The 26,894-nt window shown below is 33.8% G+C and overlaps 3 protein-coding genes across 5 annotated transcripts; 1 reads left to right on the top strand and 2 right to left on the bottom strand.

The window, feature by feature from the left end:
• Positions 1-1,817: 1,817 nt before the first annotated feature.
• On the top strand, positions 1,818-17,378 carry LOC115971098 (probable inactive protein kinase At3g63330). 3 transcript variants are annotated; one of them, XM_031090789.1, is made up of 21 exons: positions 1,819-2,204; positions 2,831-3,068; positions 3,761-3,866; positions 3,967-4,108; positions 4,427-4,691; positions 4,970-5,337; positions 6,583-6,656; positions 7,437-7,590; positions 7,945-8,131; positions 8,611-8,827; positions 8,974-9,453; positions 9,933-9,990; positions 10,456-10,543; positions 12,690-12,764; positions 12,865-12,948; positions 13,104-13,247; positions 14,604-14,676; positions 15,623-15,705; positions 15,825-15,879; positions 16,632-16,745; positions 16,833-17,378. In XM_031090789.1, exons 1-20 carry the CDS (start codon positions 1,940-1,942, stop codon positions 16,695-16,697), a joined length of 3,222 nt encoding a protein of 1,073 aa, XP_030946649.1. In that variant the 5' UTR covers positions 1,819-1,939; the 3' UTR covers positions 16,698-16,745; positions 16,833-17,378. The 3 variants fall into 3 exon arrangements, with proteins under 3 accessions (XP_030946650.1, XP_030946649.1, XP_030946651.1); XM_031090790.1 differs by lacking the exons at positions 13,104-13,247; positions 14,604-14,676; positions 15,623-15,705; ... (1 more) ...; positions 16,632-16,745; positions 16,833-17,378 and having other exon boundaries at positions 1,818-2,204; positions 12,646-12,764; XM_031090791.1 differs by lacking the exons at positions 1,819-2,204; positions 2,831-3,068; positions 3,761-3,866; ... (2 more) ...; positions 4,970-5,337; positions 6,583-6,656 and adding an exon at positions 6,945-7,297.
• A 1,614-nt stretch (positions 17,379-18,992) lies between these two features.
• On the bottom strand, positions 18,993-19,439 carry LOC115970681 (E3 ubiquitin-protein ligase BIG BROTHER-like). The gene has a single exon (XM_031090272.1). It carries the CDS (start codon positions 19,437-19,439, stop codon positions 18,993-18,995), a length of 447 nt encoding a protein of 148 aa, XP_030946132.1.
• A 3,358-nt stretch (positions 19,440-22,797) lies between these two features.
• Positions 22,798-25,704, bottom strand: LOC115972300 (probable protein phosphatase 2C 51). The gene is made up of 6 exons (XM_031092528.1): positions 25,605-25,704; positions 24,762-25,041; positions 24,207-24,457; positions 23,994-24,126; positions 23,514-23,691; positions 22,798-23,131 (listed from the first exon to the last, which is right to left on the bottom strand). Exons 2-6 carry the CDS (start codon positions 25,012-25,014, stop codon positions 22,894-22,896), a joined length of 1,053 nt encoding a protein of 350 aa, XP_030948388.1. The 5' UTR covers positions 25,015-25,041; positions 25,605-25,704; the 3' UTR covers positions 22,798-22,893.
• Between the last annotated feature and the right edge of the window lie 1,190 nt (positions 25,705-26,894).

Here is a 26,894-nt window from a genome sequence, read left to right as displayed (position 1 = left end):
CTCAATCATTATAATTTCATACTCAAACAAATAAAAAAACTGAAGACAAAACTCACCCCCATTACAAAATTGAAACTCAGCTCTAACAAAAATATAAATAAAAATATCAAATCAAACAACAAAAGTCCTGAGGATGTGCAAATGAATGAGTGCAATTATGTAACAACATCATTCAAGTAATTTTAAATTAATGCCATACCCTATTACACTACTATTGATGAAATAACATAGAGCAGGGTTCATCAGACAAAAAAAGAAAAAGAAAAACACTAATGTGAATATAATCATGATCAATCAAATTAGACATATCATCTAATTTAATATATAAATATAAATATATTTATATATTTAGCCTATTTATACAACTATATAATTAAATATTTATATAAATATATTTATATTTAGCCTATTTATACAACTATATAATTAAATATTTATATATTTATATAAGTATTTATATATATAGTTGTATAAATATAAAAATATTTATATAAATATTTAATTATTTAATTATATAGTTTTATAAATATATAAATAAAAATATGTATATATAAATATTTAATTATATAGTTGTATAAATATAAATATAAATATACGTATTTTTTATAAGGAAACAAATATACATATTTTAATACAAACAAATATCTTATCAGGAAACAAATATATTTGCCTAATACAAACAAATATTTTATTAGGAAATGGCATATACACTAAAACAATGCAAGCAACACTTTTTAAAGCAGCTATATACACTAAACAACTAATTAGAGAGTGAGAAGACCCTTACTTGACATAATGATGTGCAAATGTACTGCTGAGATTGTATGAGAGTGAGAGGAGCAATGTTTTGCTGCTAAATATGTATATTGAAGTTGCTGAAGGTGAGAGTTGTTGAGGCAAGTTGTTCTTCATGTGAGAGAGTTGTGTTTAGTCAAAATATTTTCTGCATCTGAGAGTAGTGTGAGAGTTTTTTAGGTTCAACATAGTCTGAGAGAAGTTTTGGGTGCTTGTGCTAGTTTAACATATTTTTTGAATATGTCTCAAAACAGACAAATTATATTCACATGTCCTTCAGCAACGTACTCTTACCTGCTGGAGGAAGCAACAAAGACTGTTGACTAGCAAAAGCACAAAAATAGTAGATAGACAAGCACAAGCAACAGACAAAAGACAAAACATGTCCTTCAACACAGGCTTTAATAGACTAGCACTGCACGTATTCAGTTAATAGACTAGCACAGAGCACGTTCCTAGCACAGAGCACACAGCAAAGACACTTGATAAGACCAGACAGGAGGGTAAATAATGCTTTAAAACTCGAGTCTCTAAGACTCGGTTTCAAAGTGAAACCGAGTCTCAAAGACTCGAGTTCAACGCGTGCGTATTTTCGGCTAAAACTCGAGTCTTTGAGACTCGGTTTCACTTTTTACGTAAACCGAGTTTCAAAGACTCGAGTTTGGGCGGCACCTACGTGGAACTCGAGACTTAAAAACTCGAGTTCCACGTAGACTCCTGCCACGTCAAGGCCGTTCCAAAGAACGTAAACCGAGCCTCAGAGGCTCGATTTTGGGCCCCTAAATCGAGCCTCTGAGGCTCGAGTTGCTACTTTGCCAATATGTTTCCAAACGGACCCTACTAACTAAATAGTTGGGGTTTTATGGGTAATTACCCATTTTCGCCCCATACCCACTAAAAAACATAAGGGTGCTGTAGAATGACCCTTCTTCAACTCACTATTAATGTATCTCCAGTCTCCACTCCGTAAACAAAAACAGAAAAAAAAAAAATATATATATATATATATATATATAAACCATAAATAAAAACCCTTTGTTTCCGTTGCAGCTCACCACCGACCTATTTACCCAGAAAATTTTCAATTTTCTCATATAAATGACAGTACCTAACGGTGAATTTTCAGTTTCCCAAACGGTAACAAATGAATGAATCATTCAAATTTCACATCCTCCTATTAGCGATTCTTTTTGCAACGCGCTCTAATGGAGAATCATCGACGTGCGTGACGGTCTACAAAGAAGGCGGTGCTCCCGCGGTCTTTCAATCCCCAAAATGCCCCCGCTGGACGCTCCCCAATTACGGTTCCACCACCACCGCTCCTTGCCAAATGGCAATACTTCAAGGTCGCCGAAAGTCCCAAGAGGATCGCACTCTCTGTGCCCTCGATATTCGCATCCCTTTTCCTGGTCTCTCTCTCTCTCTCTCTCTCTCTTAGGGTTTTTTTTTTGTTAATTGCATTAATACCATTCTATTTAGCACAATTGCAGAAACACCCCTGAGTACTTCCGTTTTGTTTCCTTTTAGGTCAATTTTAGTTGCTTGCTGAGAATTTTCAATGGCGAAAGATTTTTTGAGAGTTTAATTAAAGCTACAAGAAATAGATTATGTTTATTGTGGATATAGTTAGATTTTGAATTTACAAGAAACATTATTTATATAAGAAAATTATAAATTTTAATTGTTTAATGGAATTATTTGATTAAAACAATTAAATACCATATAGGGTTGTGATTAGAAATATTGAAAATAGTTAAAGTAATTAAATATATTTTTTATTTTTATCATCCTAATTTTTCGGAACCATTGGTAATTTAACCTAGTATTAGAGCAGGTAATCTTGATAAACAATGCTACAGACACTGTAATTTTTACAACAGTTGAATTGATAAGTTTTTACTTGTTAACATCTAGGCCAACCATTGATATTAATAACAACTTTTTACATTTTGTAAAGTTGTGTTTAGGTGTGTTTAACTGTTTCATTTATTGTAAAGTTGGCTTTTGTAATGTAATGAATTTGATGTTGGAGCAGGCAAAATGGGGGTTAAGGAGGTTACAGTTGGAATCGTGGCGGTTTTTGATGGTCATAATGGTGCCGAAGCTAGTGATATGGCATCAAAGCTTTTATTGGAGTATTTCATTTTGCATACTTATTTCCTTCTGGATGCAACATATTCAGTCATATCATCAAAGCAATCCACTGGAAGATTGCCAGATAGAAGACTACATGATTTTGTTTTTCAAGTGCTTAATTTGGATGAAAGAACCAGGTAAGCAGTACTTGGATTTTTTAAGGTGTTTTTGCCTACGCGTTAATGATTAATGTTAGATATCAGTATTTGTAGTGTTAGATTCATGGAGTGTTCTACTTCTACCATTGTGGTATTGCTAAAGTTGATAACATCCACTTTAAATACACAAATATGTAAACTAAAGAAACCAAAGAAGAAAAAAAAAACTTATGAGAAGTTCTTACAAATGAACAGTGGTGGGGTTGTGTTTTACATGTGTCTTAATAAAGATATTTCCCCATTGCTCTGTATGTAGAATTTGTAAGATTGTTTCCAAGAAAATAAGTTTCATTTATTTTAATATGATAAAACAGCTTCCAACATTAACTGAGGGATGTGTTGGTCATGTGTATACATTTGCATTTGTAAGGTTGTTGTTTTTCAGGATGTTAGTTTTTGGGTCTACAAAACCTCTGTTTTTGGTACAGTGCTCTTATATTGTTAATGGTATTGCCTAAATGTTATCTCACCATATAATTTTAATCGACATGATATTGTTTATATGTACTTCCAAATAATGGGAATGCATTCCTAGGTTAAAGTATTCATGGCCGGTGAATTTCGATGATTCTCTTCACTTCGAAATTTTAAAGGAAGCATTGTTGAGGTGTAGATTTTTAATTGATGGGATATTGTTTATATGTACTTCAAATTTGTGAATTCTTTCCTAGGTTTAAGTATTCTTGGCCGGTGAATTTCGATGATTCTCTTCACTTAGAAATTTTAAAGGAAGCGTTGTTGAGGGCAATCCATGATGTTGATGCAACATTTTCTAAGGCAAGTTCTATTTGATATATCTTGGCTTGTTTTAGAATTATTGTGCGTTATTCCCTTCCTTTTTATCTTATGTTGACATTCATTCACTTAAGTAATGAAGGAAGCATCTAGAAGGAATCTTAATTCTGGTTCGACGGCCACCGTCATACTAATAGCAGATGGTCAAATTTTAGTTGCCAACATTGGAGATTCAAAAGCCTTTTTGTGCTCTGAAAAATTCCAGCCTCCTGCAGAGGCAAAAGGTTAGAATGGTCTTGGCCTAATTCGCTATGTGTTCAGAATGTTAGACGATGTTTTGCAGTTATTATTTATGGTGTGATTTGTTTTTTACCTACTAAGTTACACATGCTCCCAATGGGTCTTGAACCTACAACCTCACCCTCCACCTAGTGCTTACAAGGGGAGGAGGTGCCAATTGAGCTAGAGCTCATTGGCTATGGTGTGATATTCTTGTATGATTATTGAAACACAAAGTATGATTTATTATGCCAGAGTTTTACTTATCATTTTAACAAAGACATAGTAAAGGCTATTCAATTGATGTTGCTTATGCATTGCAGCCACTTTAATAAGGTTATATAGGCAGAAAGGACGCAATGGCCCTGTTTCACGCGTGAGAGATCATGACAACTTCAAAGTGGCTTCATCCAATGGATTCGCGCATTTTTATGTTAAGGAATTGACCAAAGATCATCATCCAGATAGAGATGATGAAAGGATTCGGGTGGAAACTGCTGGTGGTTATGTTCTTGAATTGGGTGGTGTGTCCCGAGTAAATGGTCAACTAGCTATTTCTCGAGCAATTGGTGATGTGTCCTTTAAAAGGTCAGGTTCACAAACAGTGTAAAATATTTGAATTGGTATTCTTCCTTAATTGTGACTTCCAAAAGAGCTTGTGATGAAGTCTTATTAACTTTCCCCGCTGCCAAGAGCCTTGTAGTCAGTTCTCTCCTTGTGGAGAACCTAGGTTTGAATCCTTAATTGACTTGGCATATTAAACTCACATTTCTTATCTTTTTATCATGACATCCTTATTTTACTTGTCACTAAAAGAAATATTAATTGAAATTCTGATTTAGTATTCTCTGAATCTTTTTTATCAGTTACGGTGTTATATCTGCACCAGAGGTGACAGATTGGCAACCTCTGACCACAAATGATAGCTATCTGGTGGCTGCATCTGATGGAGTTTTTGAGAAGTTGAGTCTGCAGGATGTTTGTGATTTGTTGTGGGAAGTAAATAGTCATGGTACCCTGGAATCAGAACTTTCTACTTCATGCTTGTACTCATCAGCTGATTGCATAGTGAAGAATGCCTTTGGAAAGGGCAGTCTGGATAATATGGCAGCTGTTGTGGTTCCTTTGGGATCTACTGTTTTTTCTGAAGATTTTCTCAAGGAAGGTTGTGTGGAAGAGGGGGACAGAGATTTGACAGCAAGTGGACTACAAAAGTTCAGATATGAAAACTCAGGTGACTCTCTGCTTTTAAAATTTCCAACAGATTATAGATTGCATAAGTATGGAAACTAGAACTTCAGTTTGTAACTTTGTCTTAGAACCACTGGGGCATCAGAAACCGAAAACTCCAGAGGTCATTTATCCTATCGTTTAATTTTTTTCTATATAAAAGAAAAAATGCTGTGATCATTTTGTAGACTTTGAGATGTGGATTAAACTGGGTTCACATATTTTGGCAATATGGTTTATGAGATAGCTGTTAGAATAATGGTTAAATGATCAAATTCACCCGTTTCCAACAGCTTAAGCTTTTGGGACAATTGGTAATTTATAGTAGCATCAGAGCAGGGGATTATAAACTCTATCTCTATCCCCATTCTACCTCCCATTTAAATGTTAAAAATCTTACATGTTGGGCCTCACTTATTAAGGTGGAGTTTGGGTCTACACATGTTGGGGGTGTTAGAATTATGGTTAAATGATTAAATTCACAATTTCCTAACAATTTAAGCTTTTGGGACAATTGGTAATTTATCAATAACCAACATAGAGTTGGTCTAAAAGTTATCACTTTTGTTCATGATTTTAGTGGTATTAACTTTTTCTTCATTGCAATTTTTTTTTGATAAGTAACTTTTTCTTCATTGCAATTGTGCCAAAACCAAATGATTAGAAGTCAAAACTAGCAGTTTGTCATACCAAGAGCCTTGTACCTTAATTAGTTGGCACTTCTTAGTATCTCCAACAGAGACATTTAGGGTTCAAATCTCCTCACCCTAAATTATCAAATTATCCAAAAACTGGTAGTTTACCTCAAGTGATGTAGCTTTTGGGTTTTCAAAAATCACATTATCTTGTAAAAAAAATACCAATATATTGTTTTGTCAACTTTGTCCTTATTTAATAACTTAAATTCATTTCTATCACATCTTGTTTGTGTTTGCTGATGTCTCGTCTGTGATAGGCATGTTGGCATGCCCTTGACTTGGGCACACCTGTCCTTTCGATTTTTCCATCATAGTTATTCTTTTACTGTTCATTTATGCGGACCTGCCTGCTCAAAATATCTGCTTGTGGTGTGTTGGCGGCCACTAATGTTAGTCTAAAAGTGCACAGACCATGTCAAGAACTTAAGATGAAAAATATATTGAATGATTTCTCAGTTGTCTATATCACATTTTTATCTTGGTACATAGGCTCATTATGATGATTCTTTTATCTGCTATTGTACTCATCATTAATTTCTCACCCTGATCAGCTGATGATGTCGCTTCTGGCCTAGTGGATTTGAAGCATGCTCATCCATTAATGTTCAAGTTTGAGAGGTTATTGGTGAGTATGAAAGCTTAGATTTTTTTTTTCCTTGTTTTGATCCATTTGCTTTTCCAAGGCAGTTGGTTTAATGTCATTTATTACCTCATAGGGAAATGAATTATGATTTTTTCCTACTGTTGTGTGCAAATGCATTTAAACCTTTCAAATAAATATATTTTTCTGATTAATGAAGGGAAAGGAGCTGGGACAGATTCCTTTCATATAACAAACTGCAAGGTGGTTAAGGTGGTTTTAACTAATAATCATGGCATTGGTATTGATGTTCATTAATGTCCACATCATCTATCATGCATCTTGGCAATTAACAGTGGTCCTTTTGCAATTGTTCCATACTTTATTTTTGTTAATGAAATTTTATTTCATCTCTATTCTCTCATGAAGGAAGAGGTTCTGCTCATCCGGAACATAACAAGTTTTGACAAATTAACTTATATTATCTTATGTAAGTTGTAAAAGTCTGATACATATTTACGAAGTATATCTTGGATAAGTGATTGTTTTGATTGAATGGTTGTGGACATTTGGTTATTTTGAGAGAATGATTTGTGGGCCACCAAGATATTTTTGGTAGACTGAAGCAGTCATTTTACTAAAAGAAGACTGTCTACCTCGTCAAGGTCATCCAAGTTTGTTATGTGGTAAATTGTAATTGTTAAAGTTGAAACTAACAATTTTGGGTTCATGTAATGAGACCATGATTTATTTATTTAGTGACTTGTGCCATTAGTACTGGGAAAGGTTTTGTATGAATGATATTGGCTGCATTTCTTTCTCTAGGTTGAAAGAAAACATGGCAAATTTGGCTGTTTTCATTTATTTGAGAACCTTGATGAACACATGGGTTACACCTTGCAAGCTCAAACGGATGACCTAGAAGACCATGTGTATTATGTACCTCAGGCTCTACCTGAGGCCCTTGATCAACAGTGTGGTAAGTGAAGGTGTCATTGGGGTCTTTAATCCATGGTATTTTCTTTTTTTATGGCCATAAATTACCTCTAGCCAAGAGGCCTGTGTTTCTGGGTTTGCTTTCAGTAATTTGGATAGAAACTCTGTTAAGTTCCCCTACATTCAGTTTTTAATAAATGTGAGTTAACCTTCTGTTTGAATCCCTCTCTTTTAGCTGCAATTTCAAAATATAAGCTAGATTTTGTTTCACTCACAAATTGTCTTAATGCATAGGAGAATAATGTGAATTTTATTTTATTAATCATAGACATTTGTCTTTCATTTTTGTCACTAACATACACTATCTATTTACAACGAGCTCTAATTTTGATTTTAGGTGGACCTCTATGTTTGTATAATGACCAGAATTTTTGCTTGCACCTTGGTATGAATGTTGATGGAACTAAAGATCAATGCATAAATCCTGAAGGCTTTGCTAATTTCCTTAGTCTGCTTGAATCAATTCCTCTTCATGATACGGGGCCAAATTATGGATCATTTGAGTATGCAATGCCAGACTTGAGGTACATTGCTTTGCTTTAATTTAATTTTTCTGCTTAATGATTGTTAGCCTGATGAAGCTAATATAAATAAAAAATTACAACTTTTACAACTATACTTGTAAAAGGGGAAAAAAAATCTTAAATTCAATACATGTACACACCTTCATGCAATGTACCTCTATTATGTTAATTTAATTTTTGAAATGATGTGCTAACTCAGTATGTAATCATCATAATAATGTTTGTGAAGTACTCACAATCTGAGATGCCCCTCTTCAGGGGAATTTGATGATCACATACAAATACTTATTAAAAAATTGTGAATTTGTTCTTAGTGGTTTCTTTGTGTTAAAAGGTTTTTATTATTTTTTATTTTTTTTATAAGCTTTTGTGTTTCAGAATTTTTTTGAACATCGCATGTGTGACACGTGATCTTCTGTGTTCTTTGATAAGAGACCCTAAGTCATATGGTGCATTATTTGATTGACTTCCTCTGTTAGGTACACACTAAAGAAGAGGTTTGGTCGTGGATCATATGGTGAAGTATGGTTGGCTTTTCATTGGAATTGCTATGAAGGAAGCAATGCTTCAAACCTTAATGGAAAAAACAATAATACCTCATCTAATTCTTTTCATTTTGATTCAAATCATATTTCATCAAATAATTGTCATGCTGATCCTGCTGACGAGAACTTCTTCATTTTGAAACGTATAATGGTAATAATCTTTACAATTTAAAATTGAATCTTTAGAATTTCGTTTGGATCTAATGTTGATGTCTTTTCATTTGTATAACACTTTTATCCTCCATGTTGCATTTGTTAGGATGATAGCATGAATTAACACTTGCTTCCTCTAAATAGGTGGAGAGAGGGACTGCTGTTTACTTGAGTGGTCTACGGGAGAAGTATTTTGGTGAAGTTTTTTCAAATGCCTCTAAAAGCCTTGGAGGGTTGCTCTCAAATTCTGTTGTGGAAGAATCACATGTGGGCTTCACTGACCTAATAGAAGCAAATGAACCAATGATTCATGAAAACACTTGGAGTTTTGAAAATGAATTTCTGAATGATAGACTGCAAAGAGCTATCCTTGAAGAAGGTCTAAACCATATTGCAAGATATGTAGAGTCATTTGAATCTCGATCTAATGAAATATGGCTTGTATTTCGTCATGAAGGCATCTCTTTGTCAAAGCTTATGTATACTGTTGAAGATGTAGATGATAATGCAGATGGGGTTGAACAAGTTAAACGTGTTCAGATTTTGCGTCCCTCAAAATGGTGGCATTGGTTGAAGACTACAGAAGCAGGACAAGAGGAAATGCGCAATCTTATATGGCAGTTGGTATTTCTGCAATACACATTTCTCTCTATCATGAACTTTTTTTTCAACCTAGTCAATTTCCCATTTTCTATAGTGCTATATCTCGTAGAAATAGTTGCTTGACTTGGATGGATGGCACATCCTTTAGGCATGTGAATATGTCGTTGGAAGATATGTTAATCCTATGCTAAGTAAACATGCTTAAATTTATATTAAGGACAATTTCATGTTGTTTAAATATTCTAGTTTCTATCAAAAGATTAATGAATGTAAAACAAGGCTTGGAGATAAATATGACTCAGCTTAAATTGGTGAATCATACTTTTAATAGGCTGAAGTTAATTTATTTTAAATCTCTAACTTGTGTGACTTTTGCCATACGTCTTTAAGTAAGAATCATAAGTTGGATTATGTATACTACATGTGTCCAAATTTTTTGCAGTTGTTTTTTCTGTTGCATTCATTTAGATACCTGACATACTATCCTTTTCATGTCCCAGTTGTTGGCGATCAAGTCCTGTCATGACCGCAATATCACCCACAGGGATATAAAACCTGGTGAGGACATTAGTACCTTATGTTAGAGCTGATTATTATGTAAAATGATATGGACATGCACATGCACACGGATACATGCATGAGAAATCAATTTTTTTGCACTTGCTGATCCAATGAGCAATAGCTCAAATTGCACTCCCTCCCACAACAATGGGATGGAGGATAAGGTCAGCCTATGGGGTGCATGTGTAACTTACCGATCCAGTTTTTTTTTTTTTATATTTAAAAAGAAGATCCAAGCTCATCACTCCATATTCTTTTCTCCTGCGAATTTATATCATAATTGTCCCACATTAACCAGTTATTTGGTTTTGAAAAGAATCATTTATTTTTTCCAAAAAGTGCTCAATTGGAAAGTTTTCATTTGTGATCTCTTGCCATATATATATTGTGATTTTGCATGACTCAATTGGAAGGAGTACTATTTGGGAAAAAGCTAATTGTAAATTCATTTTTGTTTGGAAGAGAACATGGTCATATGCTTTGAAGATCAGGAGACAGGGAGATGCCTAAAAGGAAGTCCAAGTGGAGATAAGAATTTCATCACCAAAATGTACTGTAGAATATATCTAACTGTTATTGTATTTCAACTGAAATTTTCTTCTTTGTTAAAGTTTTTTGCTAAATGACATTAGCTTCTACTCATCAAGTATTAGGAGAGAGTCAAAACATACTACTATACAATTTGATGGGCTAGTGGTTTTCTTTTTTCTTTTTCTTTTTCTTTTTAAATTTCTTTTTAAAAAAAGTTGATTGTCTGTGTCATATCTGTAGGAATTATATATATATGGACTTGTGTCCGTGTTCACCTTCTTTTCGGCCTTATTTTTTCTATCTTGTGTTTGTTTTTTTTGGCTGTTCAAAATACTTGTCTTGTTTTAAAAAGTAAGTGGTCATTAATTTACTGACTTCCCAACAGACCGATGGATTTAATACATATTTGAATTCTTGAAAGTTTACAAGGGCAATTTTGAAACTTAAATATTAAACAGAAGTCTTTATCCCCCCTTCCCCACACAATTTATCCTCTTCATTTAGTGCATTTTAGAAGCTTATCACATATGCTAGAGCTTCTGCACAACCTCTCTCAACCAAATTGACTGGCCAATAGTTTGTTGGTTGTCTTTCTTTCCCCTTTTAAAAACCCCATTGCTTTGCAATCTTTGGTTGGAGTCTGATTTTGCAAAGGTTTCTAACATAAATAAAAAAGGACTACTTTGAGTTTGCATTATTCCATCATGTTTTGCAATGTCTTAGTTACCATGATTTTGGTCCCAAGTGATTTTTACATGAAATTAGTTAACAACTTCAGATGCTAGTGGTTTACTTGTCATTTAATTTCATGGTCCTCCCTTGTCTCATAGCAGTAGTCTGGGTTGATCCAGCAACATATTATGACAATAATATTTGGGTAAAGTTTGTCATTTCCATATGAATACTTTCCAAAATTGGCTGGTTGTCCACCAAAAACGTGATTTATTGAGACAGCATTATTTGTCAAAAGAGTATTCAAATACTTCATGTTCGAAGAAGCTTCTTTTCTCCTCCAGGCAAATCTTAGTGTAAGCTGTAGTGATCAATGTCTGGCGGAATGTGTCAATTTGTATTTTCCTATGGCCTCGTTTAGGAGGAGGGAATGGAATGGAATGGAAATGAATGAAAAAAATAATTTTAGAATATTCTTCCCTTCCCTTGTTTGGGAGTATTAATGGAGTGAATAGAAAGCCCATTCCCTTGTTTGAGAGTTTAAGTGGGAGGGAATTGAATGAGTAGAAGGGAATACTTATTCCACTCTATTTCCTTAATTCAACCATTTATTTTAAAATATGGATCTAATAGTAATATTGTTATAAAATGATTCCATTCCATTCCCTCCATATTGCTCCCAAAAAAAATTACTAACATTCCATTCATTTTTATTCCTTTCCATTCCTTTATTTTAAAACATCCAATCAAGATTACTTAATTCCATTCCATTCCATTCTTTTCCATTCCTTTCCCTTGCTTAAATACGTTCTATTCCATTCCGTTCCTTTCCATTCCTTTATGATCATTCCATTCCGTTCCATTTCGTTCCCTTATGAACTCCCAAACAGAGCCTATATGGTGGGGGGGGGGGGGGGGAAGGGAATCTTTGTGTTCTCCTTTGCCTGTTTAATATGAGTTTAACATTTTTGATTGATAGTAACCCACCCCACAAGTCATTCCCTTCTTTTCCTATATGTATGTTTTTATATGTAGAGGAAATGTAATTTTTATATCATGCTTATTGTTCAATTTATGATACATTCCATGATCACCTTTTAACCCATTTCTGTTAAAAAGCAATGTTTCTTTTGCGACTCTTTACAAGCTCTGAAGTTGCAGTGTGCTTTATTTATCCATAATTGTTTGACACCTAATTTGACATTATGTATGTGCAAGGGTCCCCCCCTACATCAATTAAAACACAAATAGTGAGGTTGGGTCTTTCACCATTACATACATGTACTGGTCTTCTTTTTGGCATAGACTAGAAATGAATGGTTGGGTTGACTCTTGAATATATGTATCAACAAAACAAAGAAATTATGAATGGTTGAAATTTAGTACTGTTCTGTGTGCTTATTTGATGTATAATAATGTAACTGAAACTTTATGCTTTTTGTGCTTAAGCATGTTGCACTACGGATTTAATGCCTTTTTCTTCAATGGATTAGGCGCATTATTGACTTTGGTAGTGCAATAGATGAGTTCACACTGAAGCACTTATATGGTTCCACTGGACCGTCTAGGTATCTCTTCTTTCTTTGGAAGCTTTTTACTTCTGCAATATCTGTGTTTTAATATCTCAGTTAATGGTATGATGCATATTCATTTTTGGGGTTGCTTCAGGGCTGAACAAACTTATGAATACACTCCACCTGAAGCCTTGCTTAATGCAAGTTGGTATCATGGGCCAAAAGGCACAACTGTGAAGTATGTCAATCTTCGATATAAATCAATATGAAAGTTAGCATGCATGGTTTATATATTAAGGATATATTACTTTTTTACAATGCTGCGTATGTATCTTCATATGTTGGATTTATTTTATTTGCATTGCAGGACTAATAATCACCTTTACTTGACAGGTATGATATGTGGAGTGTTGGCGTTGTGATGTTAGAGTTGATCTTAGGATCACCAAATGTATTTCAAATAAGTTCCTTAACACGTGCTCTTTTAGATCAGCATGTTCAGGGTTGGAATGAAGACTTAAAAGAGCTGGCATATAAGTGAGTTTTGCTTTTAAGGAGACTTTAAGATTGTCAAATTATTTTGTACTTTGAGTGGCTCTCAGTGATAATATTGCATCTGTTACAAATAACCATTGACACGCTTGAAAATAAATCTTGATGGACTAGTTTCTGATCCGAAGATGACATTCTGATCTAAGTGCAAAGCTTTCTGGCAATGTAGCATTAATCAATGTGATAACTCTGTTCCTGTGTCATAGTGTATGCTAAAAATAAGGATGTTAAAACAAAATAGAATTGTTTAGGCATGATAATATTAATTCATTTCATGATAAGTGTTTGGTATGACACCCAATGAGCTCTGGCTCGCACTTTCTTCATGCACAACAATGGGTTGGAGGGTAAGGTCATCGTAGGTTCAGGTTCCACTTGATGCACGTGAAACTTATCAATTTAAAAAAAGTGTTAGGCATATACTTTAATCATCTGACATATCTTCCCACATTTATGGAAATTGTTTTGATCCTGTGTAGCAAGTATTCTTAGCCATATAATCTCTTCTATAGGATGATATTTGGATCCCATGTAGCAGGTTTTTATGGCCAAATTTTCTGCAATTAACCATTTGCCTCTCCTCCACATTAACGTCTGTTCAAAAGTTTTGGCTATTTGTGCATTCCAAGTGCCTTCATATTAACCGTCTCCACCCCCCACAGCTTCATCTTTTACAGTTAACTGATCTGTAATTACATTGTTCCATATAAGCTCTCAGTCTCTGTAGTTAAGCAGATGTGAGACAAATGATTAGATATGTAACTTGATTTTTATTGGCCCAAATCTCTAATTTTATATAATGTCATGTTTGAAGTCTATGGCTTCAGAACAAAAGGGTTGCATACTTGATGTTCCTACTCCAGCTAATGGACTAAGAATCAGTTTACAGATGTCTCCCTTCCCCTTACCAAAAAATCCCCTTTCTGAGATTTTAGAATCAAATCGGGTAAGTGACATGTGGCTAGAAGAGAAAGAGATAGCACGGATTTGTAATCAATTCTCACTACTTCACCAAACATAGCATTCTTGTTAAAATTCTTATTTTAAATCTTAAGTGTTCTTTAAGAATGACAGATTTGATAAACGAAATGAAAAGGTATTTGTTAAAAGCTTCTCATTATGATGTGGAGAAATGGATTTTTTTTTTTTTTTTTTTTTCTGTCCCTGAATTTTAATACAAATGTTGAATATTATCAGATTATATAAGGTGAGATTTAAGCCATCAAATTTGTATGCATTAAAGAAAGACTACACTGTCTAAGGAGATTGAATGTTTTGGATCTGTCCATTTTTTGGATAAATTCTGAGATTGATGATTGAAACTTTTTCTTATGATTACAGGCTTAGATCATTTATGGAATTGTGTATCTTAATCTCTGGGAGTTCTTCAAAACATCATCACTCAATGGACCAAGTAAGCATACCATCTTTTATTGCTAAGTGATGGCTAGATTGTTTTAGTGTTACAATGTACTGTGTTTTAGTGCTGAATATTCTCCTGTGTTTGTCAGTGTGTTAAGTATACTTTTTTCATTCTTTTTCCATCATCTTTCACCCTGACTTTACATTTTAGTTTGGTGATAGATTCTTTTTTATTTATTAGATAAATAGTTTGGTGATAGATTCATAGACATTAGACATTGCAGAAATGGATTTTATTTTAAGAGCAGCATGGTTGAACAACATGCTTAATTCCTAATATGCTATGTCATGGCATCTATGCTCATGGAATCTATGTCTTCTGGCACAACTATGTGTTATATTAATTGAGCAAAAGTAGTGATATATTAATTTTCTATGTTATATTTTCTTTTTAGGAGTAAGGGAAATTTAGAGGAAATTTGAAGTTTTTTACCTGATGTTACATGCGTGCTATATATTGGCTGATGTAATTTGGCACTTCTTTAAGTTGTGTGAAACTTGAGGCTGCTTGTTCTGTATTGCTTTCTCTTGGATTGTGTTCATTGATTAAGTGTCTGTTTGTCAACAGAGTTTTCTTTTAGGAAATCCGTAATCCCTCTCTTCTTTTCTGATTCTTTTATCTTTTGGGAGGGTGTGAGATCTGATTTTAGTTATGGTGCCCTTCTAGAACTAGAATTGACATCCTTGCCATATTATGTATAAGAGTGACTCATACAATAAGAATTTACAGGCCTGAAAAAGTGCATGAGACATGTTTTAGGACATGAGGTATTTATTTTACAAACAGATATAACGTGCTGTCCCTTTAGGAAAGGAATTGGTATGGACCTTGAGGAATGTGGTATTTTTTATTAAGGATGGTCTTCTTTTTTCCAAGCATACAATCTGAGTATATAATCTGGTCACCTATTAATGAAATTTCATCTGTTGGAATTCAGGTTGGAGTTTCACCAGCCTCATGGAAATGCTCTGAAGAATTTTTTTCACATCAGATAAAGAATAGAGATCCTCTTAAACTAGGGTTTGTCTATAATTTCTCATGCTTTTGTTGGTATCAGTATTCATATTTCGTTACTCGTATGCTCCTTTTTACAAATGTTATGCTAATCAATCTTTTGTTTTTTTTCATAATGGCTGCAGATTTCCAAATATTTGGGCTCTGCGGCTAGTACGCCATTTATTACTCTGGGACCCAGTAAGTTGTCATTGCAATTATAAGCATTGCATGGTTTGAGGCAGATTTTTTTTTTTCCTTGATTAAAGAAATGAATAGAATAAGACTTTCTTTTTCATTCTTCTAAATTGTTTAAGTACATATATACCTTAATGGAGATGTGGTTTTAATTTCTAGATTTTCCTGAGTATTTTTCTTGAAAATGATTAATTCATGCAGAAAAATGCAATAAGTAGTTAGTTGTTTGCTATATTGGACATCGTGTTTAGCCTATAAGATGTGAATGTAGAACCTCGGTTCTGATTAAGCGTATTTATCTTGAAATTTATGATTAATTAAAGAGAAATAAGTTTTGCTCCAAAGTGTGGGTGACCCCTTGGATTCATGCAATGCATTTATTCCCTCATTCAAAATTGCATGTCTGTTATATTATTGATAGACACTTGGCCAAACCATTTTTTTGTTATAATTTTTTAAGTAGGAGTTTACTAATATTTTTCCCTCTTTAACATACCCACATTGAAACTTTCCCTTCTCCTAATTACACGCCAGAGACACATTTTCCATATAATCGGTGACAAGAGGGTTAGGTGTTATAGGCTGTTAAATCAACTCCTTGGGCAACGGCATGTAATAAGGGTATTACAACTTGATTACAAGAACTTAAAAACATAGTGTCTGATAATTTTTTGTGATTAAGCATGTTGTATCACTCTTGTATATTTGATATATAGCTGAATATGATGTGGGTTTTAAATGCATGCGAATTTTAGGAGGATCGATTGAGTGTCGATGATGCTTTAAGGCATCCTTATTTCCAACCTCCTCCCAGAGGATGATTTTTTGGGAGTTCAGGGGTTCTTCTGGTGCTTAATTTTCCCAACAAGGTACTATACTTATGCTAGTTAGACATACAAGAGACGTACTAGATTACTACCACTTACAACACTTATGGTCTTAAATTTATTATTCAGATCCAGGTTCCATCCTCTCATTACATGGAAAAGGAATTGAGAAAGTCAGAATTGGGAAGCCTCGCAAAAAGCTTTCGGAAAATTAACTGATCGAAATACTCCATACATAAAGAAGTGTAGAAATATCTCGAGTTTTTGCTGGCTTGCTTGGGGTCTTCTGGAGGATACTGTAAGTTCAAGCCCCAAATAGAAGCACTTGATCAAAAACTATCCAGGAGGGAAATTGAAGCCGAAGCCTCAACGTCTAATGTATTTCCAGAAGATCGGCAAATCCATGTGGAGGGAAACAGTTGTAAATATATATATATATATTCTTGCTATTACAATTCACAGTGCCCAATTTTCTAAATTTGCCTCTACACATCCCAACGGCCGAACCCCTAAGCTATGGACAAAGTTTCAAATCGGTTTGGAAGAATCTCCTTCAAGACAATTCTTAAAGGAGAAGATTACTGTATACAATTTTTCCTTCCCTTTGAACACTAGTCACTTTTAACTATAAAAATATCACATCATTTATAAAATGAAGAAGATTACTGTATACAATATTTTAATGTACATTTGAGAGTTAATCTGATATAATATATAAATATACAATATTGCTTAATAGATGAACGATTCAAATTACATAAGGAAGTTATGGTCAGTTAATAATAATTTTAGCATGTTATGTACAATCTCATGTAAGATTTGACTTAGGATGTGTTTGTTTTGGGTGAAAATCACTTCCAGAAATGCTTTTCCGTAAATGCGGGTGTTTGGTTGCGCATGGAAAATGTATTTTCCGGAAATGCTTTTCAGTTGACCTGTGTTGGGATGTAAAATGATTTTCGTTTTTATTTTACCTTCAAATATCATTTTTTGGAAAACAGCGAGAGAGCTGAGTAAGAGGGAGATCGCGCCCGCGCGCAGAGAGAGAGAGAGAGAGAGAGAGGAAGAAGAGACCGAACCTAGAAACCGACTCCGATGAACCTAGAAACTGACTCCGACGAACCCAAAAAACCCAAGACTGAGCTCGTTCATCGAGCAATGCCCAAACCCATTTGTCAAACCTAGAAAACCCATTCGATCGCACCATCTCAAACCCTCATTGCGCCGATCGCACCACCGGCGAGATCGTCGCACCCCCGCACCGATCCACCCAAAATCGATCGTTCTAGTCGCACCCCAAAACCGATCGTTCTCGACCTAGATTCGTCGTCCCCGATTGCGATCTCGACTTCGTGCCGATCGCGATTGCAGCACCGCGCCGCGCGATCTCGCCTTCGCCTTCGCCTTCGCCACGCGATCTCGCCTCTCGTCGAACCCAGTCTCCTCTCTCTTCTCCTTCTTCTCTCAATTTGACCGGATTATGAAATTTTTTTTTTTCTGGGTTTTATTTGTGTTTCTGGATTGAGGAATGAAATTATATATTTGTTTGGCAGCTAAGAAAATGTGAGAAAATGTGTTTTCTATGGTATTTTCAACAACACAACCAAACACCAAAAAATATTTTTCACAACATTTTCTGAAATGCAACCAAACACTTAAAAATATTTTCCTTTCTTGAAAATAGCATTTCCGAAAAATAAGTATTTTCCGAAAAATATTTTACATGAAACAAACACAGCCTTAATGGCAAAAAATCTTCCTTTAAAAAGATTGAAGGGCAAAAAGTAGGAAAGGAAAGCGAGAATGGTCTTTTACAACGTGAAATATTAGCAAGTAGGCACAGTGATCGAGCCTTTAAGAACATGAAATATTAGTCATGTGCTCTGTCCACAAGGAAGCCTTACCCTTGAATTTGTTCATGCAACTAGAAAATTTGACATTTGTTTTCACAATTTTGAGGGTATTACTTGCACAAAATTCTTTTCTTTTCTTTTTTTTTTTTTTTTTTAAATCGATAGTTCTTGGCAGCCTTTTAGAAGTATTTAGTGCTAATCAAAAGTGCAAAGTGAAACCACTGAAGGAGATATTTCTACAAGGTATGAATAGATTAAAAAAAAAAAAAAGAGTTTGCAATAGTTAAATTAACTTCAAAACATAATTTCATTGACACACACTGTTTCAATTCAGTGTGCTTTGAAAGAATCACACACTTAATCACAACAAGCTAAAAATTAACTCTAAGAAAAATTTGAGATAAAATTAAGATCAACAAACAAAGAATCTATCAAACTAAGCCATCTTATGGCGACAGAGTGGACAGAAATCATTCATCCAAAACCATGGAAGAATGCAGTTTTGATGAAAGATATGTGAGCATGGCAACTTAGCATGCGACCCCACACGAAACTCTTCCAAACACACTGCACACTCACCACCCAAAAGCAACGATGACCCTTCTTCAATATTCATCACTTTCAAGCCTACAATTAATCTTACATCATCAGAATCATCATCAACAACATCCTCGGGAGATTCGTTGTAATAAACACCACCTTCATCATCATCACCATAGTCAATAAAAAGAACAGCACCATCATAATCATCATAAACGTCCTCTTCTTCTTCTTCTTCTTCTTCTTCATCTTCTTCTTCCACGAAGATTATTGGCGGAGGACTACTTGGAGGAGCCAAGTTAAAATTGCTTGCATCGACTGAAAACAAAGACGTATTCTTCATTGAAAATATGCAGAGAGGACAGAAATTCTAATACAAATAAGCTTTTTGATTTGAGGCTTTTGATCTCTCAATAAAAGAAAATAGTTGCTATTATATATTATAGAGGACCTAATCCGATTTTGTAAAGGAAAACCCATATATACTATGATTGGAATGTGTGATGTATCGGTTATTTTAAGATAGAATTTACAACTAATCCCTAAATCTAATCAACTTGGAAGTTTTTGTATGATAATGTAATGGCACGAGTTAAAAAAACTGATAAACACAAGGGTGCTCTATGTACGTTGGGGACTGGGGTGCACGGCTTCACCTAGGAGTCCAGCCCACATAGGACTCTTAAGTTCTTATTTAATGAATCCTATTTCAACATGAAATAGGTGAACTTGGTGTACCAGACTTTTTATTTTTATTTTTTGAATCTGAAACCGAAACCTTCATTTCATTCAACAATAAAATAGTATGGCTATTATCCATGGCGTTGGCTGTACAAGACTTTTATTCCTAATTGTATTTGGAGTGTTAGGACTCAGGCTGCAGTAGCTTTTATATAATGCTTGGTGCGTGTGGTTTCATTGAAAGAGAGAGATTCCGAGAGATTGAAGAGTGAAATACAGTTTTGAAGCCTATTGAAAGAAAAAGAATAGTGTTTCAGAGAGTTGAAGTATTCAAAGTTGAAGATATTGCTACTGGATTTTGTGGTGAGGTTGTACTTGTTTCTAGAGGTATTATATATTGTATTTGCCCTGTGGTTTTTCCTTTTACGTAATTCTTGGTGTTCTTTTTGGTTGATTTCTTATTACTTTCTAGTTAATTTCTTATTGCTTTCATAGATTTCTATTTTCTCTGTTGCTTAGTTATATTTAATTTAATTCACACATGGATGGAGATTTATCCCAACACTCTATATATACCACCACAACAGAGACCTATTATCATCGTTAAGTTTTACAAAATTTTCTCTAGCTCCTTTATTATTCATTGAGTTTTTAAATTCCACAACTTTTTCATTCATTGAACTTTTAAATTCCACAACTTTTTTCAGTTAAGTTAAACTTTCACTTTCTTTCTTTCTATTTATTTTATGGAGTTCATTAACGTATTGAGTTATTAATTTTCTTGTACATATATAATTGGTTATTTCTTTTCTTTCTTTATAGTTCACTGTTTTTATTGTATGTTTGCTAATATTAGATTCATGTTGTAATGTCAGTTGCGATCATTATGGAGAGTGTGAATGTGAATACACCATCTGTGACAATTGAAGAGAGAAAAAGAAAGACTCGAGAAGCTGTAACACAAGCACAAAATAATGAAAGAGATCAGTATTTGAAGGACCTGGTGAATGAAAAATCTTATTTGGAGAAGGAAATCGAGAGGGTTCGTGAACTGTGCTCTGTAGCTGATGAAAAGCAAAGAGAATTCGACTTTGAGAAGACATATTTGAGTGCTGAAAAGGCCAAACTTGACCAATATCGTAACCTTTTGTTACGCTTTTCTCTGGGGCGTGGCATATGATATTTTGACCAACTACTTTTGACTATTGTCCATCATGGTTGATGTAGTAGAAAATAATGGCGTCCAGTAGTATTTATTTTTAGTTGCATTCAATATTTGTCATGATGTTCTTCACTCCAAGATGTAGATCATCATTTAATTTATATAAATAAGTTTTTATAGCAGGTTCCTCCTAGATAACTTGAGATGATCATCATTCAATGTGGACCGAATAAGACTTTTGAATATTTATCATTTTTAATGCATTTTTAGACCTCATATTTCTAATTTCTAATATCTAATTTTGTATTTTTCTTTTTATTTTTTAACTCAAAACTAAAGAGTTTAGTCCAAATATTATAAATTTTTATACTTTTCAACCCAAAAATGAAAAAAAAAAAAAAAAAAAAAAAAAAAAAAGAAGAAGAATTTTTGAGCTAAACTTGAAAAGAAAATCTACAAAAAGAATCAGTTTAATTGGGCCTAAGTAGACCTAATTGGACTAAATAGAAGTTGTATAATTTTTAAGATAAATAAATTATCTTCAAAAAGTTTTAGAGAAAAAATTATACATTATATTACAATAAAAAAAATTATTTATTCTCACGCATCATATAAGTCTACGTCTAGTATATATATAAAATAAAGAGAGAGAGAAAGGTTGACAATTGATGTTTGTTTAACAAACTTCTCACTCACCCATAGTGAATGCTTAATCTACAACTTTACAAGTTAATGTGTCAATAAACAAATGTTGAAAACATGATCTGAAATTATTTTACTTGTAGCCATTATGAAGTGGGTGAAAAGGGCTTACATGAAAGGAAGGGTTCGAATTTTGTTATATAGCTGATAGCACATTAATACAAGTTTGAAAAAGATATAAGTACAAAGTGCACAGAATAGAAAATACTTGAAATACTACAACCCTAAGGCTTGGCAACAATTGTCGTGTGACTATGATTAATTCATACTCTGTTTCATAGTTACAAAGCATATTTTTTTGTAGCTAACAATATTAAAATAATTTTGTTGACTCCTTTTTTCTCATAAAGAATTTTTACTTGTCTCTCTAAGAAATAACTGGTGGACAAATTGAAGATGCATTTAAAGAATTTACAAGGGCGGACATTGCAGTAGTTTTGATTAGCCATTATATGCAAGTTGATTCTTGTCTTTTAGTTTCTCATTATCTTGTGCAACTATACATATGACAGAGCTGTTTGATTATTTACTTGTTGGATAGGGTATAAGTATAACAAAGTGTTCTGTAAACACTTTTAGTGTACACCATTTTCTGTTTATCTCTCATCGATATTCAATTGTATTAAAAAAAAAAAAAAAAACATTGAAAAAAAAGGTTTTTTAGATCCAAAACATAAACTTGTTTTTCGCTGTTTTCAAAATAGAAATTTTCTTTAGAATGGTCTAACTCAAAAACATTATTTAGAAATTCCCAACTTTGAATTGACTCCTAGCAATGCTAATTTCCACATGCACCACCAAATACAAGCAAAAAAAACCCAGTGGCCAACAGCATGTTTTCATCGTATGCATATCATATATTCTAAACTTTAGGTCAATCTGATTTTATTTATTAATGAATCCAATATTTTCTAACAAAAAAATAATAATAATAATCCAATCTCATTTATATATGATATGAATATCCTCAATATTTGGTCTACATCATTTACTCAAATTGGTCAAGCTAGATAGCATATATTCAAGAAAACAGTAGTCCATAGAGTGCCATAATAATTTTTCATAAAAGAAAGGGGAAAACATCAATGAATGTACCCAATTATTATGGTTAAAAAGGTTATGATCTTTCATCATGCTGTTTTTGAGTAAATGATTGTATGTGTAGCCAATGCTCCAAAAAAAGCAATTACAAACCAATTTACCAAGTATCTAATTCTAACATCTTTCTTCCTACAAGTTGACAGAAAAACCATCATAATGGAACTACAATAACTGACAAATTATCCACGCTGCCTTTCTCAAACGCTGTATTTACTATGCATTCAGCTAACGAGGATGAGGGCGAGCATGAACTTGAATCATGTACAAGATCACATACATCTTGCGGTGTCATGCTTTCAAAAATACCATCAGAAGAAACCACCAAAAATCTATCTTTGGCATCTAGAGTTTGCCAACCTGTCACTTCAGGCTCAGCTATAACACCAAATCTGACCAAAAAAGAATGAAAATACAAGCTCCATTATAATTGCAAGTGTGTGTGTGTGTGTGTGTTAACATGAATTAGATAACAGAACCGACAGTGAACTCTAGACATGGTAAAAATCAGAGCTTTTTTACCTTGGGTTAAAACTAGGATTGTGTGTGTGTGTGTCTAAAATGGGGGGGGGGGGGGGGGTGGGGGGGGGGGTGGGTGCGGGCTATTTCAGTATTTCTGAATGGAATGCAATCATAACAAATCAGTTAGTCCCAAAACTTTGAGATTGGTCTCTATTTCTGAATGGAATAAAAAATAGAAAATCAGGTAATAAAAAAATGACAAACTGAGAAAATAAGGGAAACTTTAGCTGTCATTCAAGTTAAGAAACCCACCTCTTTTGGTACACATCACCAATGGCTCGGGACATAGGAAGTTCAGCATTCACCCAAGGCTTACCCCAAAGAGTAACAACGATACCACCAGCTGCTTCAATTCGAGCTCTTTCATCATCTCTACCTGGACTATGATCTTCTGTTAGTTCAGTAGCTGAAAGACTGGCTGTCAAGTTACCTGTCATTTTCATGTAAACATACAGATATTCAATTATTAGGTTAAAATAAGGTAAAGTTTTTATACTCCTTCACTTAATATACAACTAATGATTAGGAAAGTCCTATTTCAGGTAAAAGCATTAAGAGAAAGAAATTCTTTATCATTTTAGCACATATCTTATTGACACAACTATTTCAACTCAACTCAACTAAACCTTAATTCCCATTCAATAGTATGAGTTATCTTCTCGGTGCAACTGGTTTAAAAGTCAATAATCAATATCACTACATAAAAAAAGGAAGATATCAGAGAACTAGAACCTTGACCAGACTGAATTTTCTTTGTGCATAAAAGGGCCTTTGAGTCACCAACATTGGCAATTAAAATCTTCCCATCAACAAGAATAGCCACAGTGGCTGTGGATCCTGAGAAAATCCTCTTTTCAAAAGCCTCCTGAAAGCATATAGCAGAGCATAGATAAATCTGTGAAGAAAACCAGATAAAAGTACTAGAAGTGAACAGATTCTGCTTGCCTGAGAAAATTTGAAATCAATGTCACGAATTGTCCTCAACAATGCTTCTTTTAATATTTCCAAATGTGTTATTTCATCCTCAGTTACAGGTACTCCCTCGTACTGTTCCATTAGCTCGGAGGTATTGAATAAAGCATGCATGTAAAAGTAATCCAGCAGAAGTTTTGAAGCCATCTCACTAGCTTCCTCACCAATATGACCATCAAATACTGCCATAACACCAACTGTACCCTCCCCAAGCCCATTTTTGCCTGCATTCAAGTCAAGCTTCAAACAATAACTTGTCCACATCAATATAAACATCAAAAGTGTTCTGTCAGTTTGAGAAGTCATGCTCCTAAAGCAGTGTTTCTTCAAGATATGAAACCTTACTTTGAACGTCCTGTTATTGGATTCATTATGAATTTATATTATTACACTCTCTCTCTCTCTCTCTCTCTCTCTCTCTCTTTTTATGTGTAAAATCTGAAATTTATGAATGTGAACATACAATAAAACCAGTCCTAAAATAATAAGGGTAATTTTCAAGAGCGAGGAAAGAGAGAGAGAGAGTACCTAGATGTGGAATCTTCATATCAAGATCACATACAATACGATCCTCTTGGTATTCCCTATGCCCCAGAAATGTGGCAAACTGGCAGTTCACTGTCTTATTTTGAAGAGATTCGGTGGAGAGATCCCACTCAGCACGTTCAGAAAGGCCACCTTCATCATTTTCCATCATACGCAACATGGATACCCCATATGAAGATGGAATCAAAATAACAAAAATTGTTAACCAAAGTACTGAAATTTTAAACCCTTCCATTATGAAGTGGATGATAGAATTCTACTCCTGAGAAAAAAGAAACCCCAAAAGTCATACAGAGAAGATTTTAAACTCTGAAAAAACAAACTAACAATGGGAAAGAAATTGCATAGAAACAAAAGCTTAGGACTCAATTTGTTCACTCCCTAGGAAAAGTTTCATTAAACATCAGTCATAGAAGTTCATTTCAGGCAGCATGTAATCATGAGAAGTAACTCAAACTTTACATTTCTATAGATTCATATGATATTTCCATAGACATGATACAGTGATTAGTTTAAGAAATGCCAATTGTACTGCTTTTAAAAAAAAAAAGTATATACTTTAAGATGAACAGTTAATAAACATGATGAAAAGTCAACTAATTTAGTAACCACTTCGAGCATATAAAAGAAGACCCAATACCATTCCAAAAAAATAAAAGCATTATGCCCTGTTTGGTTGCTAGGAAAGAAACCTCAAATTGTTTAGATTAGGATTTTTCATTATTTAAGAAGTAGAAAAACAGAAAAACAACAATAAAAAAAGGATCTGTTTATTTTGGTTAAACCAAATGGAATGTGAATGTATAACAAGACTGATGGTTGTACCTGATCAATAGGGTTTGATTTGAATCTGAGAGGAACGATTCGATTGGGACTGTTGTAGTTGTAGTTGTAGAGTGAGTCAGTGTGAATGACTCTGACTCGGACTCTCTCTCTCTCTCTGTGAGAGTAATCTTCCTCTATATGACTATATATGGTGCTTGGTTCCGTAGTTGGAGGTGATACTGTTACGTTGGTGAGCAATAGGATTGCCATGTCAGATTAGTCAAAGCAGCTAGCACTTGCCACATTATCTGTTTTTGATTTAATTAAATAAAACTAAGTTTTTTTTTGTTTTTTAAAAGAAGGAAACAAAACTAAGTTGGGTTAGTGAAAGAAGCTAGCATTTGCCATGTCACCTGTTAATAATCTTTTCATTTCCATATTACACAAGTTTCGTTCAAGAAATTAAAAGGGGAGAACCTTGTAATTCAATTAGTTGGAATTTAAACATGGTCTATATTGAAAATTGATTAGTGTCTTGACCTGATGATAAAAAAAATTATTATGATAAGGTCATCAAAAAACTAGTTTGCCCCTCTGTACATTCATCGTACATCATTTTTAATGAATATAAGCAATCCTGTAATAAGATCCTCTCCATTAAATGGATCCATTACATGGTTCAGATTAAATTTTAGAAATCTAAATATGAATCTACTGGCACCTTATTTAAAATTTTAAATGATGTGGTATTTTCTACATTGTCAACCAGGAATAAAGGATCCTATTTCATAGGCAAAGTGTAGCATTTCTGTCCATTTTGATCCTTTCCTTTTGATTCGGTCCATTTAGTCCATTTCAATTCATTCTCTCCGGCTCAGTCCACTTTGGTTAATTTTAGTCTACTTTGGTCCATTTGGTCCACTTAGGTCCTTTTTGGTCCACTTCGGTCTATTCAATCTACATAAGAATTAAATTTGGGTAGTTTCGACTTGTTAGATTGAGAAAAACAGTTTTTTTCCTCTTTTTTTTTTTAAAAAAAAAAAAACTTAACCTCCAATACTTCTATTATTTAGGTAAAATAACTTTTACTAATTGAGTTAATTGGAATCTACCAAATAATCTAAATTTATTAAGATATATAATTATAAGCTTATTATTATTTTTTCCTCTCTTTTGGTCCACTAAGGCCTTATTTTTTTATTTTTTTTATTTTTTTTAATTCAATAGTTAGGGAGAGGTAGGGTTTTTGATCCTTCATCAGGCTCTTTTTGAGTAAATAAACCGATGTGTAGCCAATGCTAATTCAAAAAAATAAAATAAAAAATAAGAGAGAGTCAGAGAAGAAGAAGA

This window comes from Quercus lobata, chromosome 12, assembly GCF_001633185.2.
Source record: "Quercus lobata isolate SW786 chromosome 12, ValleyOak3.0 Primary Assembly, whole genome shotgun sequence".
Lineage (NCBI taxonomy): Eukaryota > Viridiplantae > Streptophyta > Magnoliopsida > Fagales > Fagaceae > Quercus > Quercus lobata.
This window is presented reverse-complemented; position numbering and strand designations above follow the sequence as displayed.

Bases quoted from the DNA above. Each gene is read 5' to 3' on its own strand.
- LOC115971098 (XM_031090789.1), top strand. From the start codon at position 1,940: ATGAATGAATCATTCAAATTTCACATCCTCCTATTAGCGATTCTTTTT. The intron at 9,454-9,932 runs GTATTTCTGCAA...TTCATGTCCCAG, and splicing joins GCAATCTTATATGGCAGTTG to TTGTTGGCGATCAAGTCCTG. The intron at 12,949-13,103 runs GTATGTCAATCT...TTTACTTGACAG, and splicing joins CCAAAAGGCACAACTGTGAA to GTATGATATGTGGAGTGTTG.
- LOC115970681 (XM_031090272.1), bottom strand. From the start codon at position 19,439: ATGAAGAATACGTCTTTGTTTTCAGTCGATGCAAGCAATTTTAACTTG.
- LOC115972300 (XM_031092528.1), bottom strand. From the start codon at position 25,014: ATGGAAGGGTTTAAAATTTCAGTACTTTGGTTAACAATTTTTGTTATT. The intron at 24,458-24,761 runs GTACTCTCTCTC...ACTTGAATGCAG, and splicing joins TATGAAGATTCCACATCTAG to GCAAAAATGGGCTTGGGGAG. The intron at 24,127-24,206 runs GCAAGCAGAATC...ATATGCTTTCAG, and splicing joins TTGATTTCAAATTTTCTCAG to GAGGCTTTTGAAAAGAGGAT.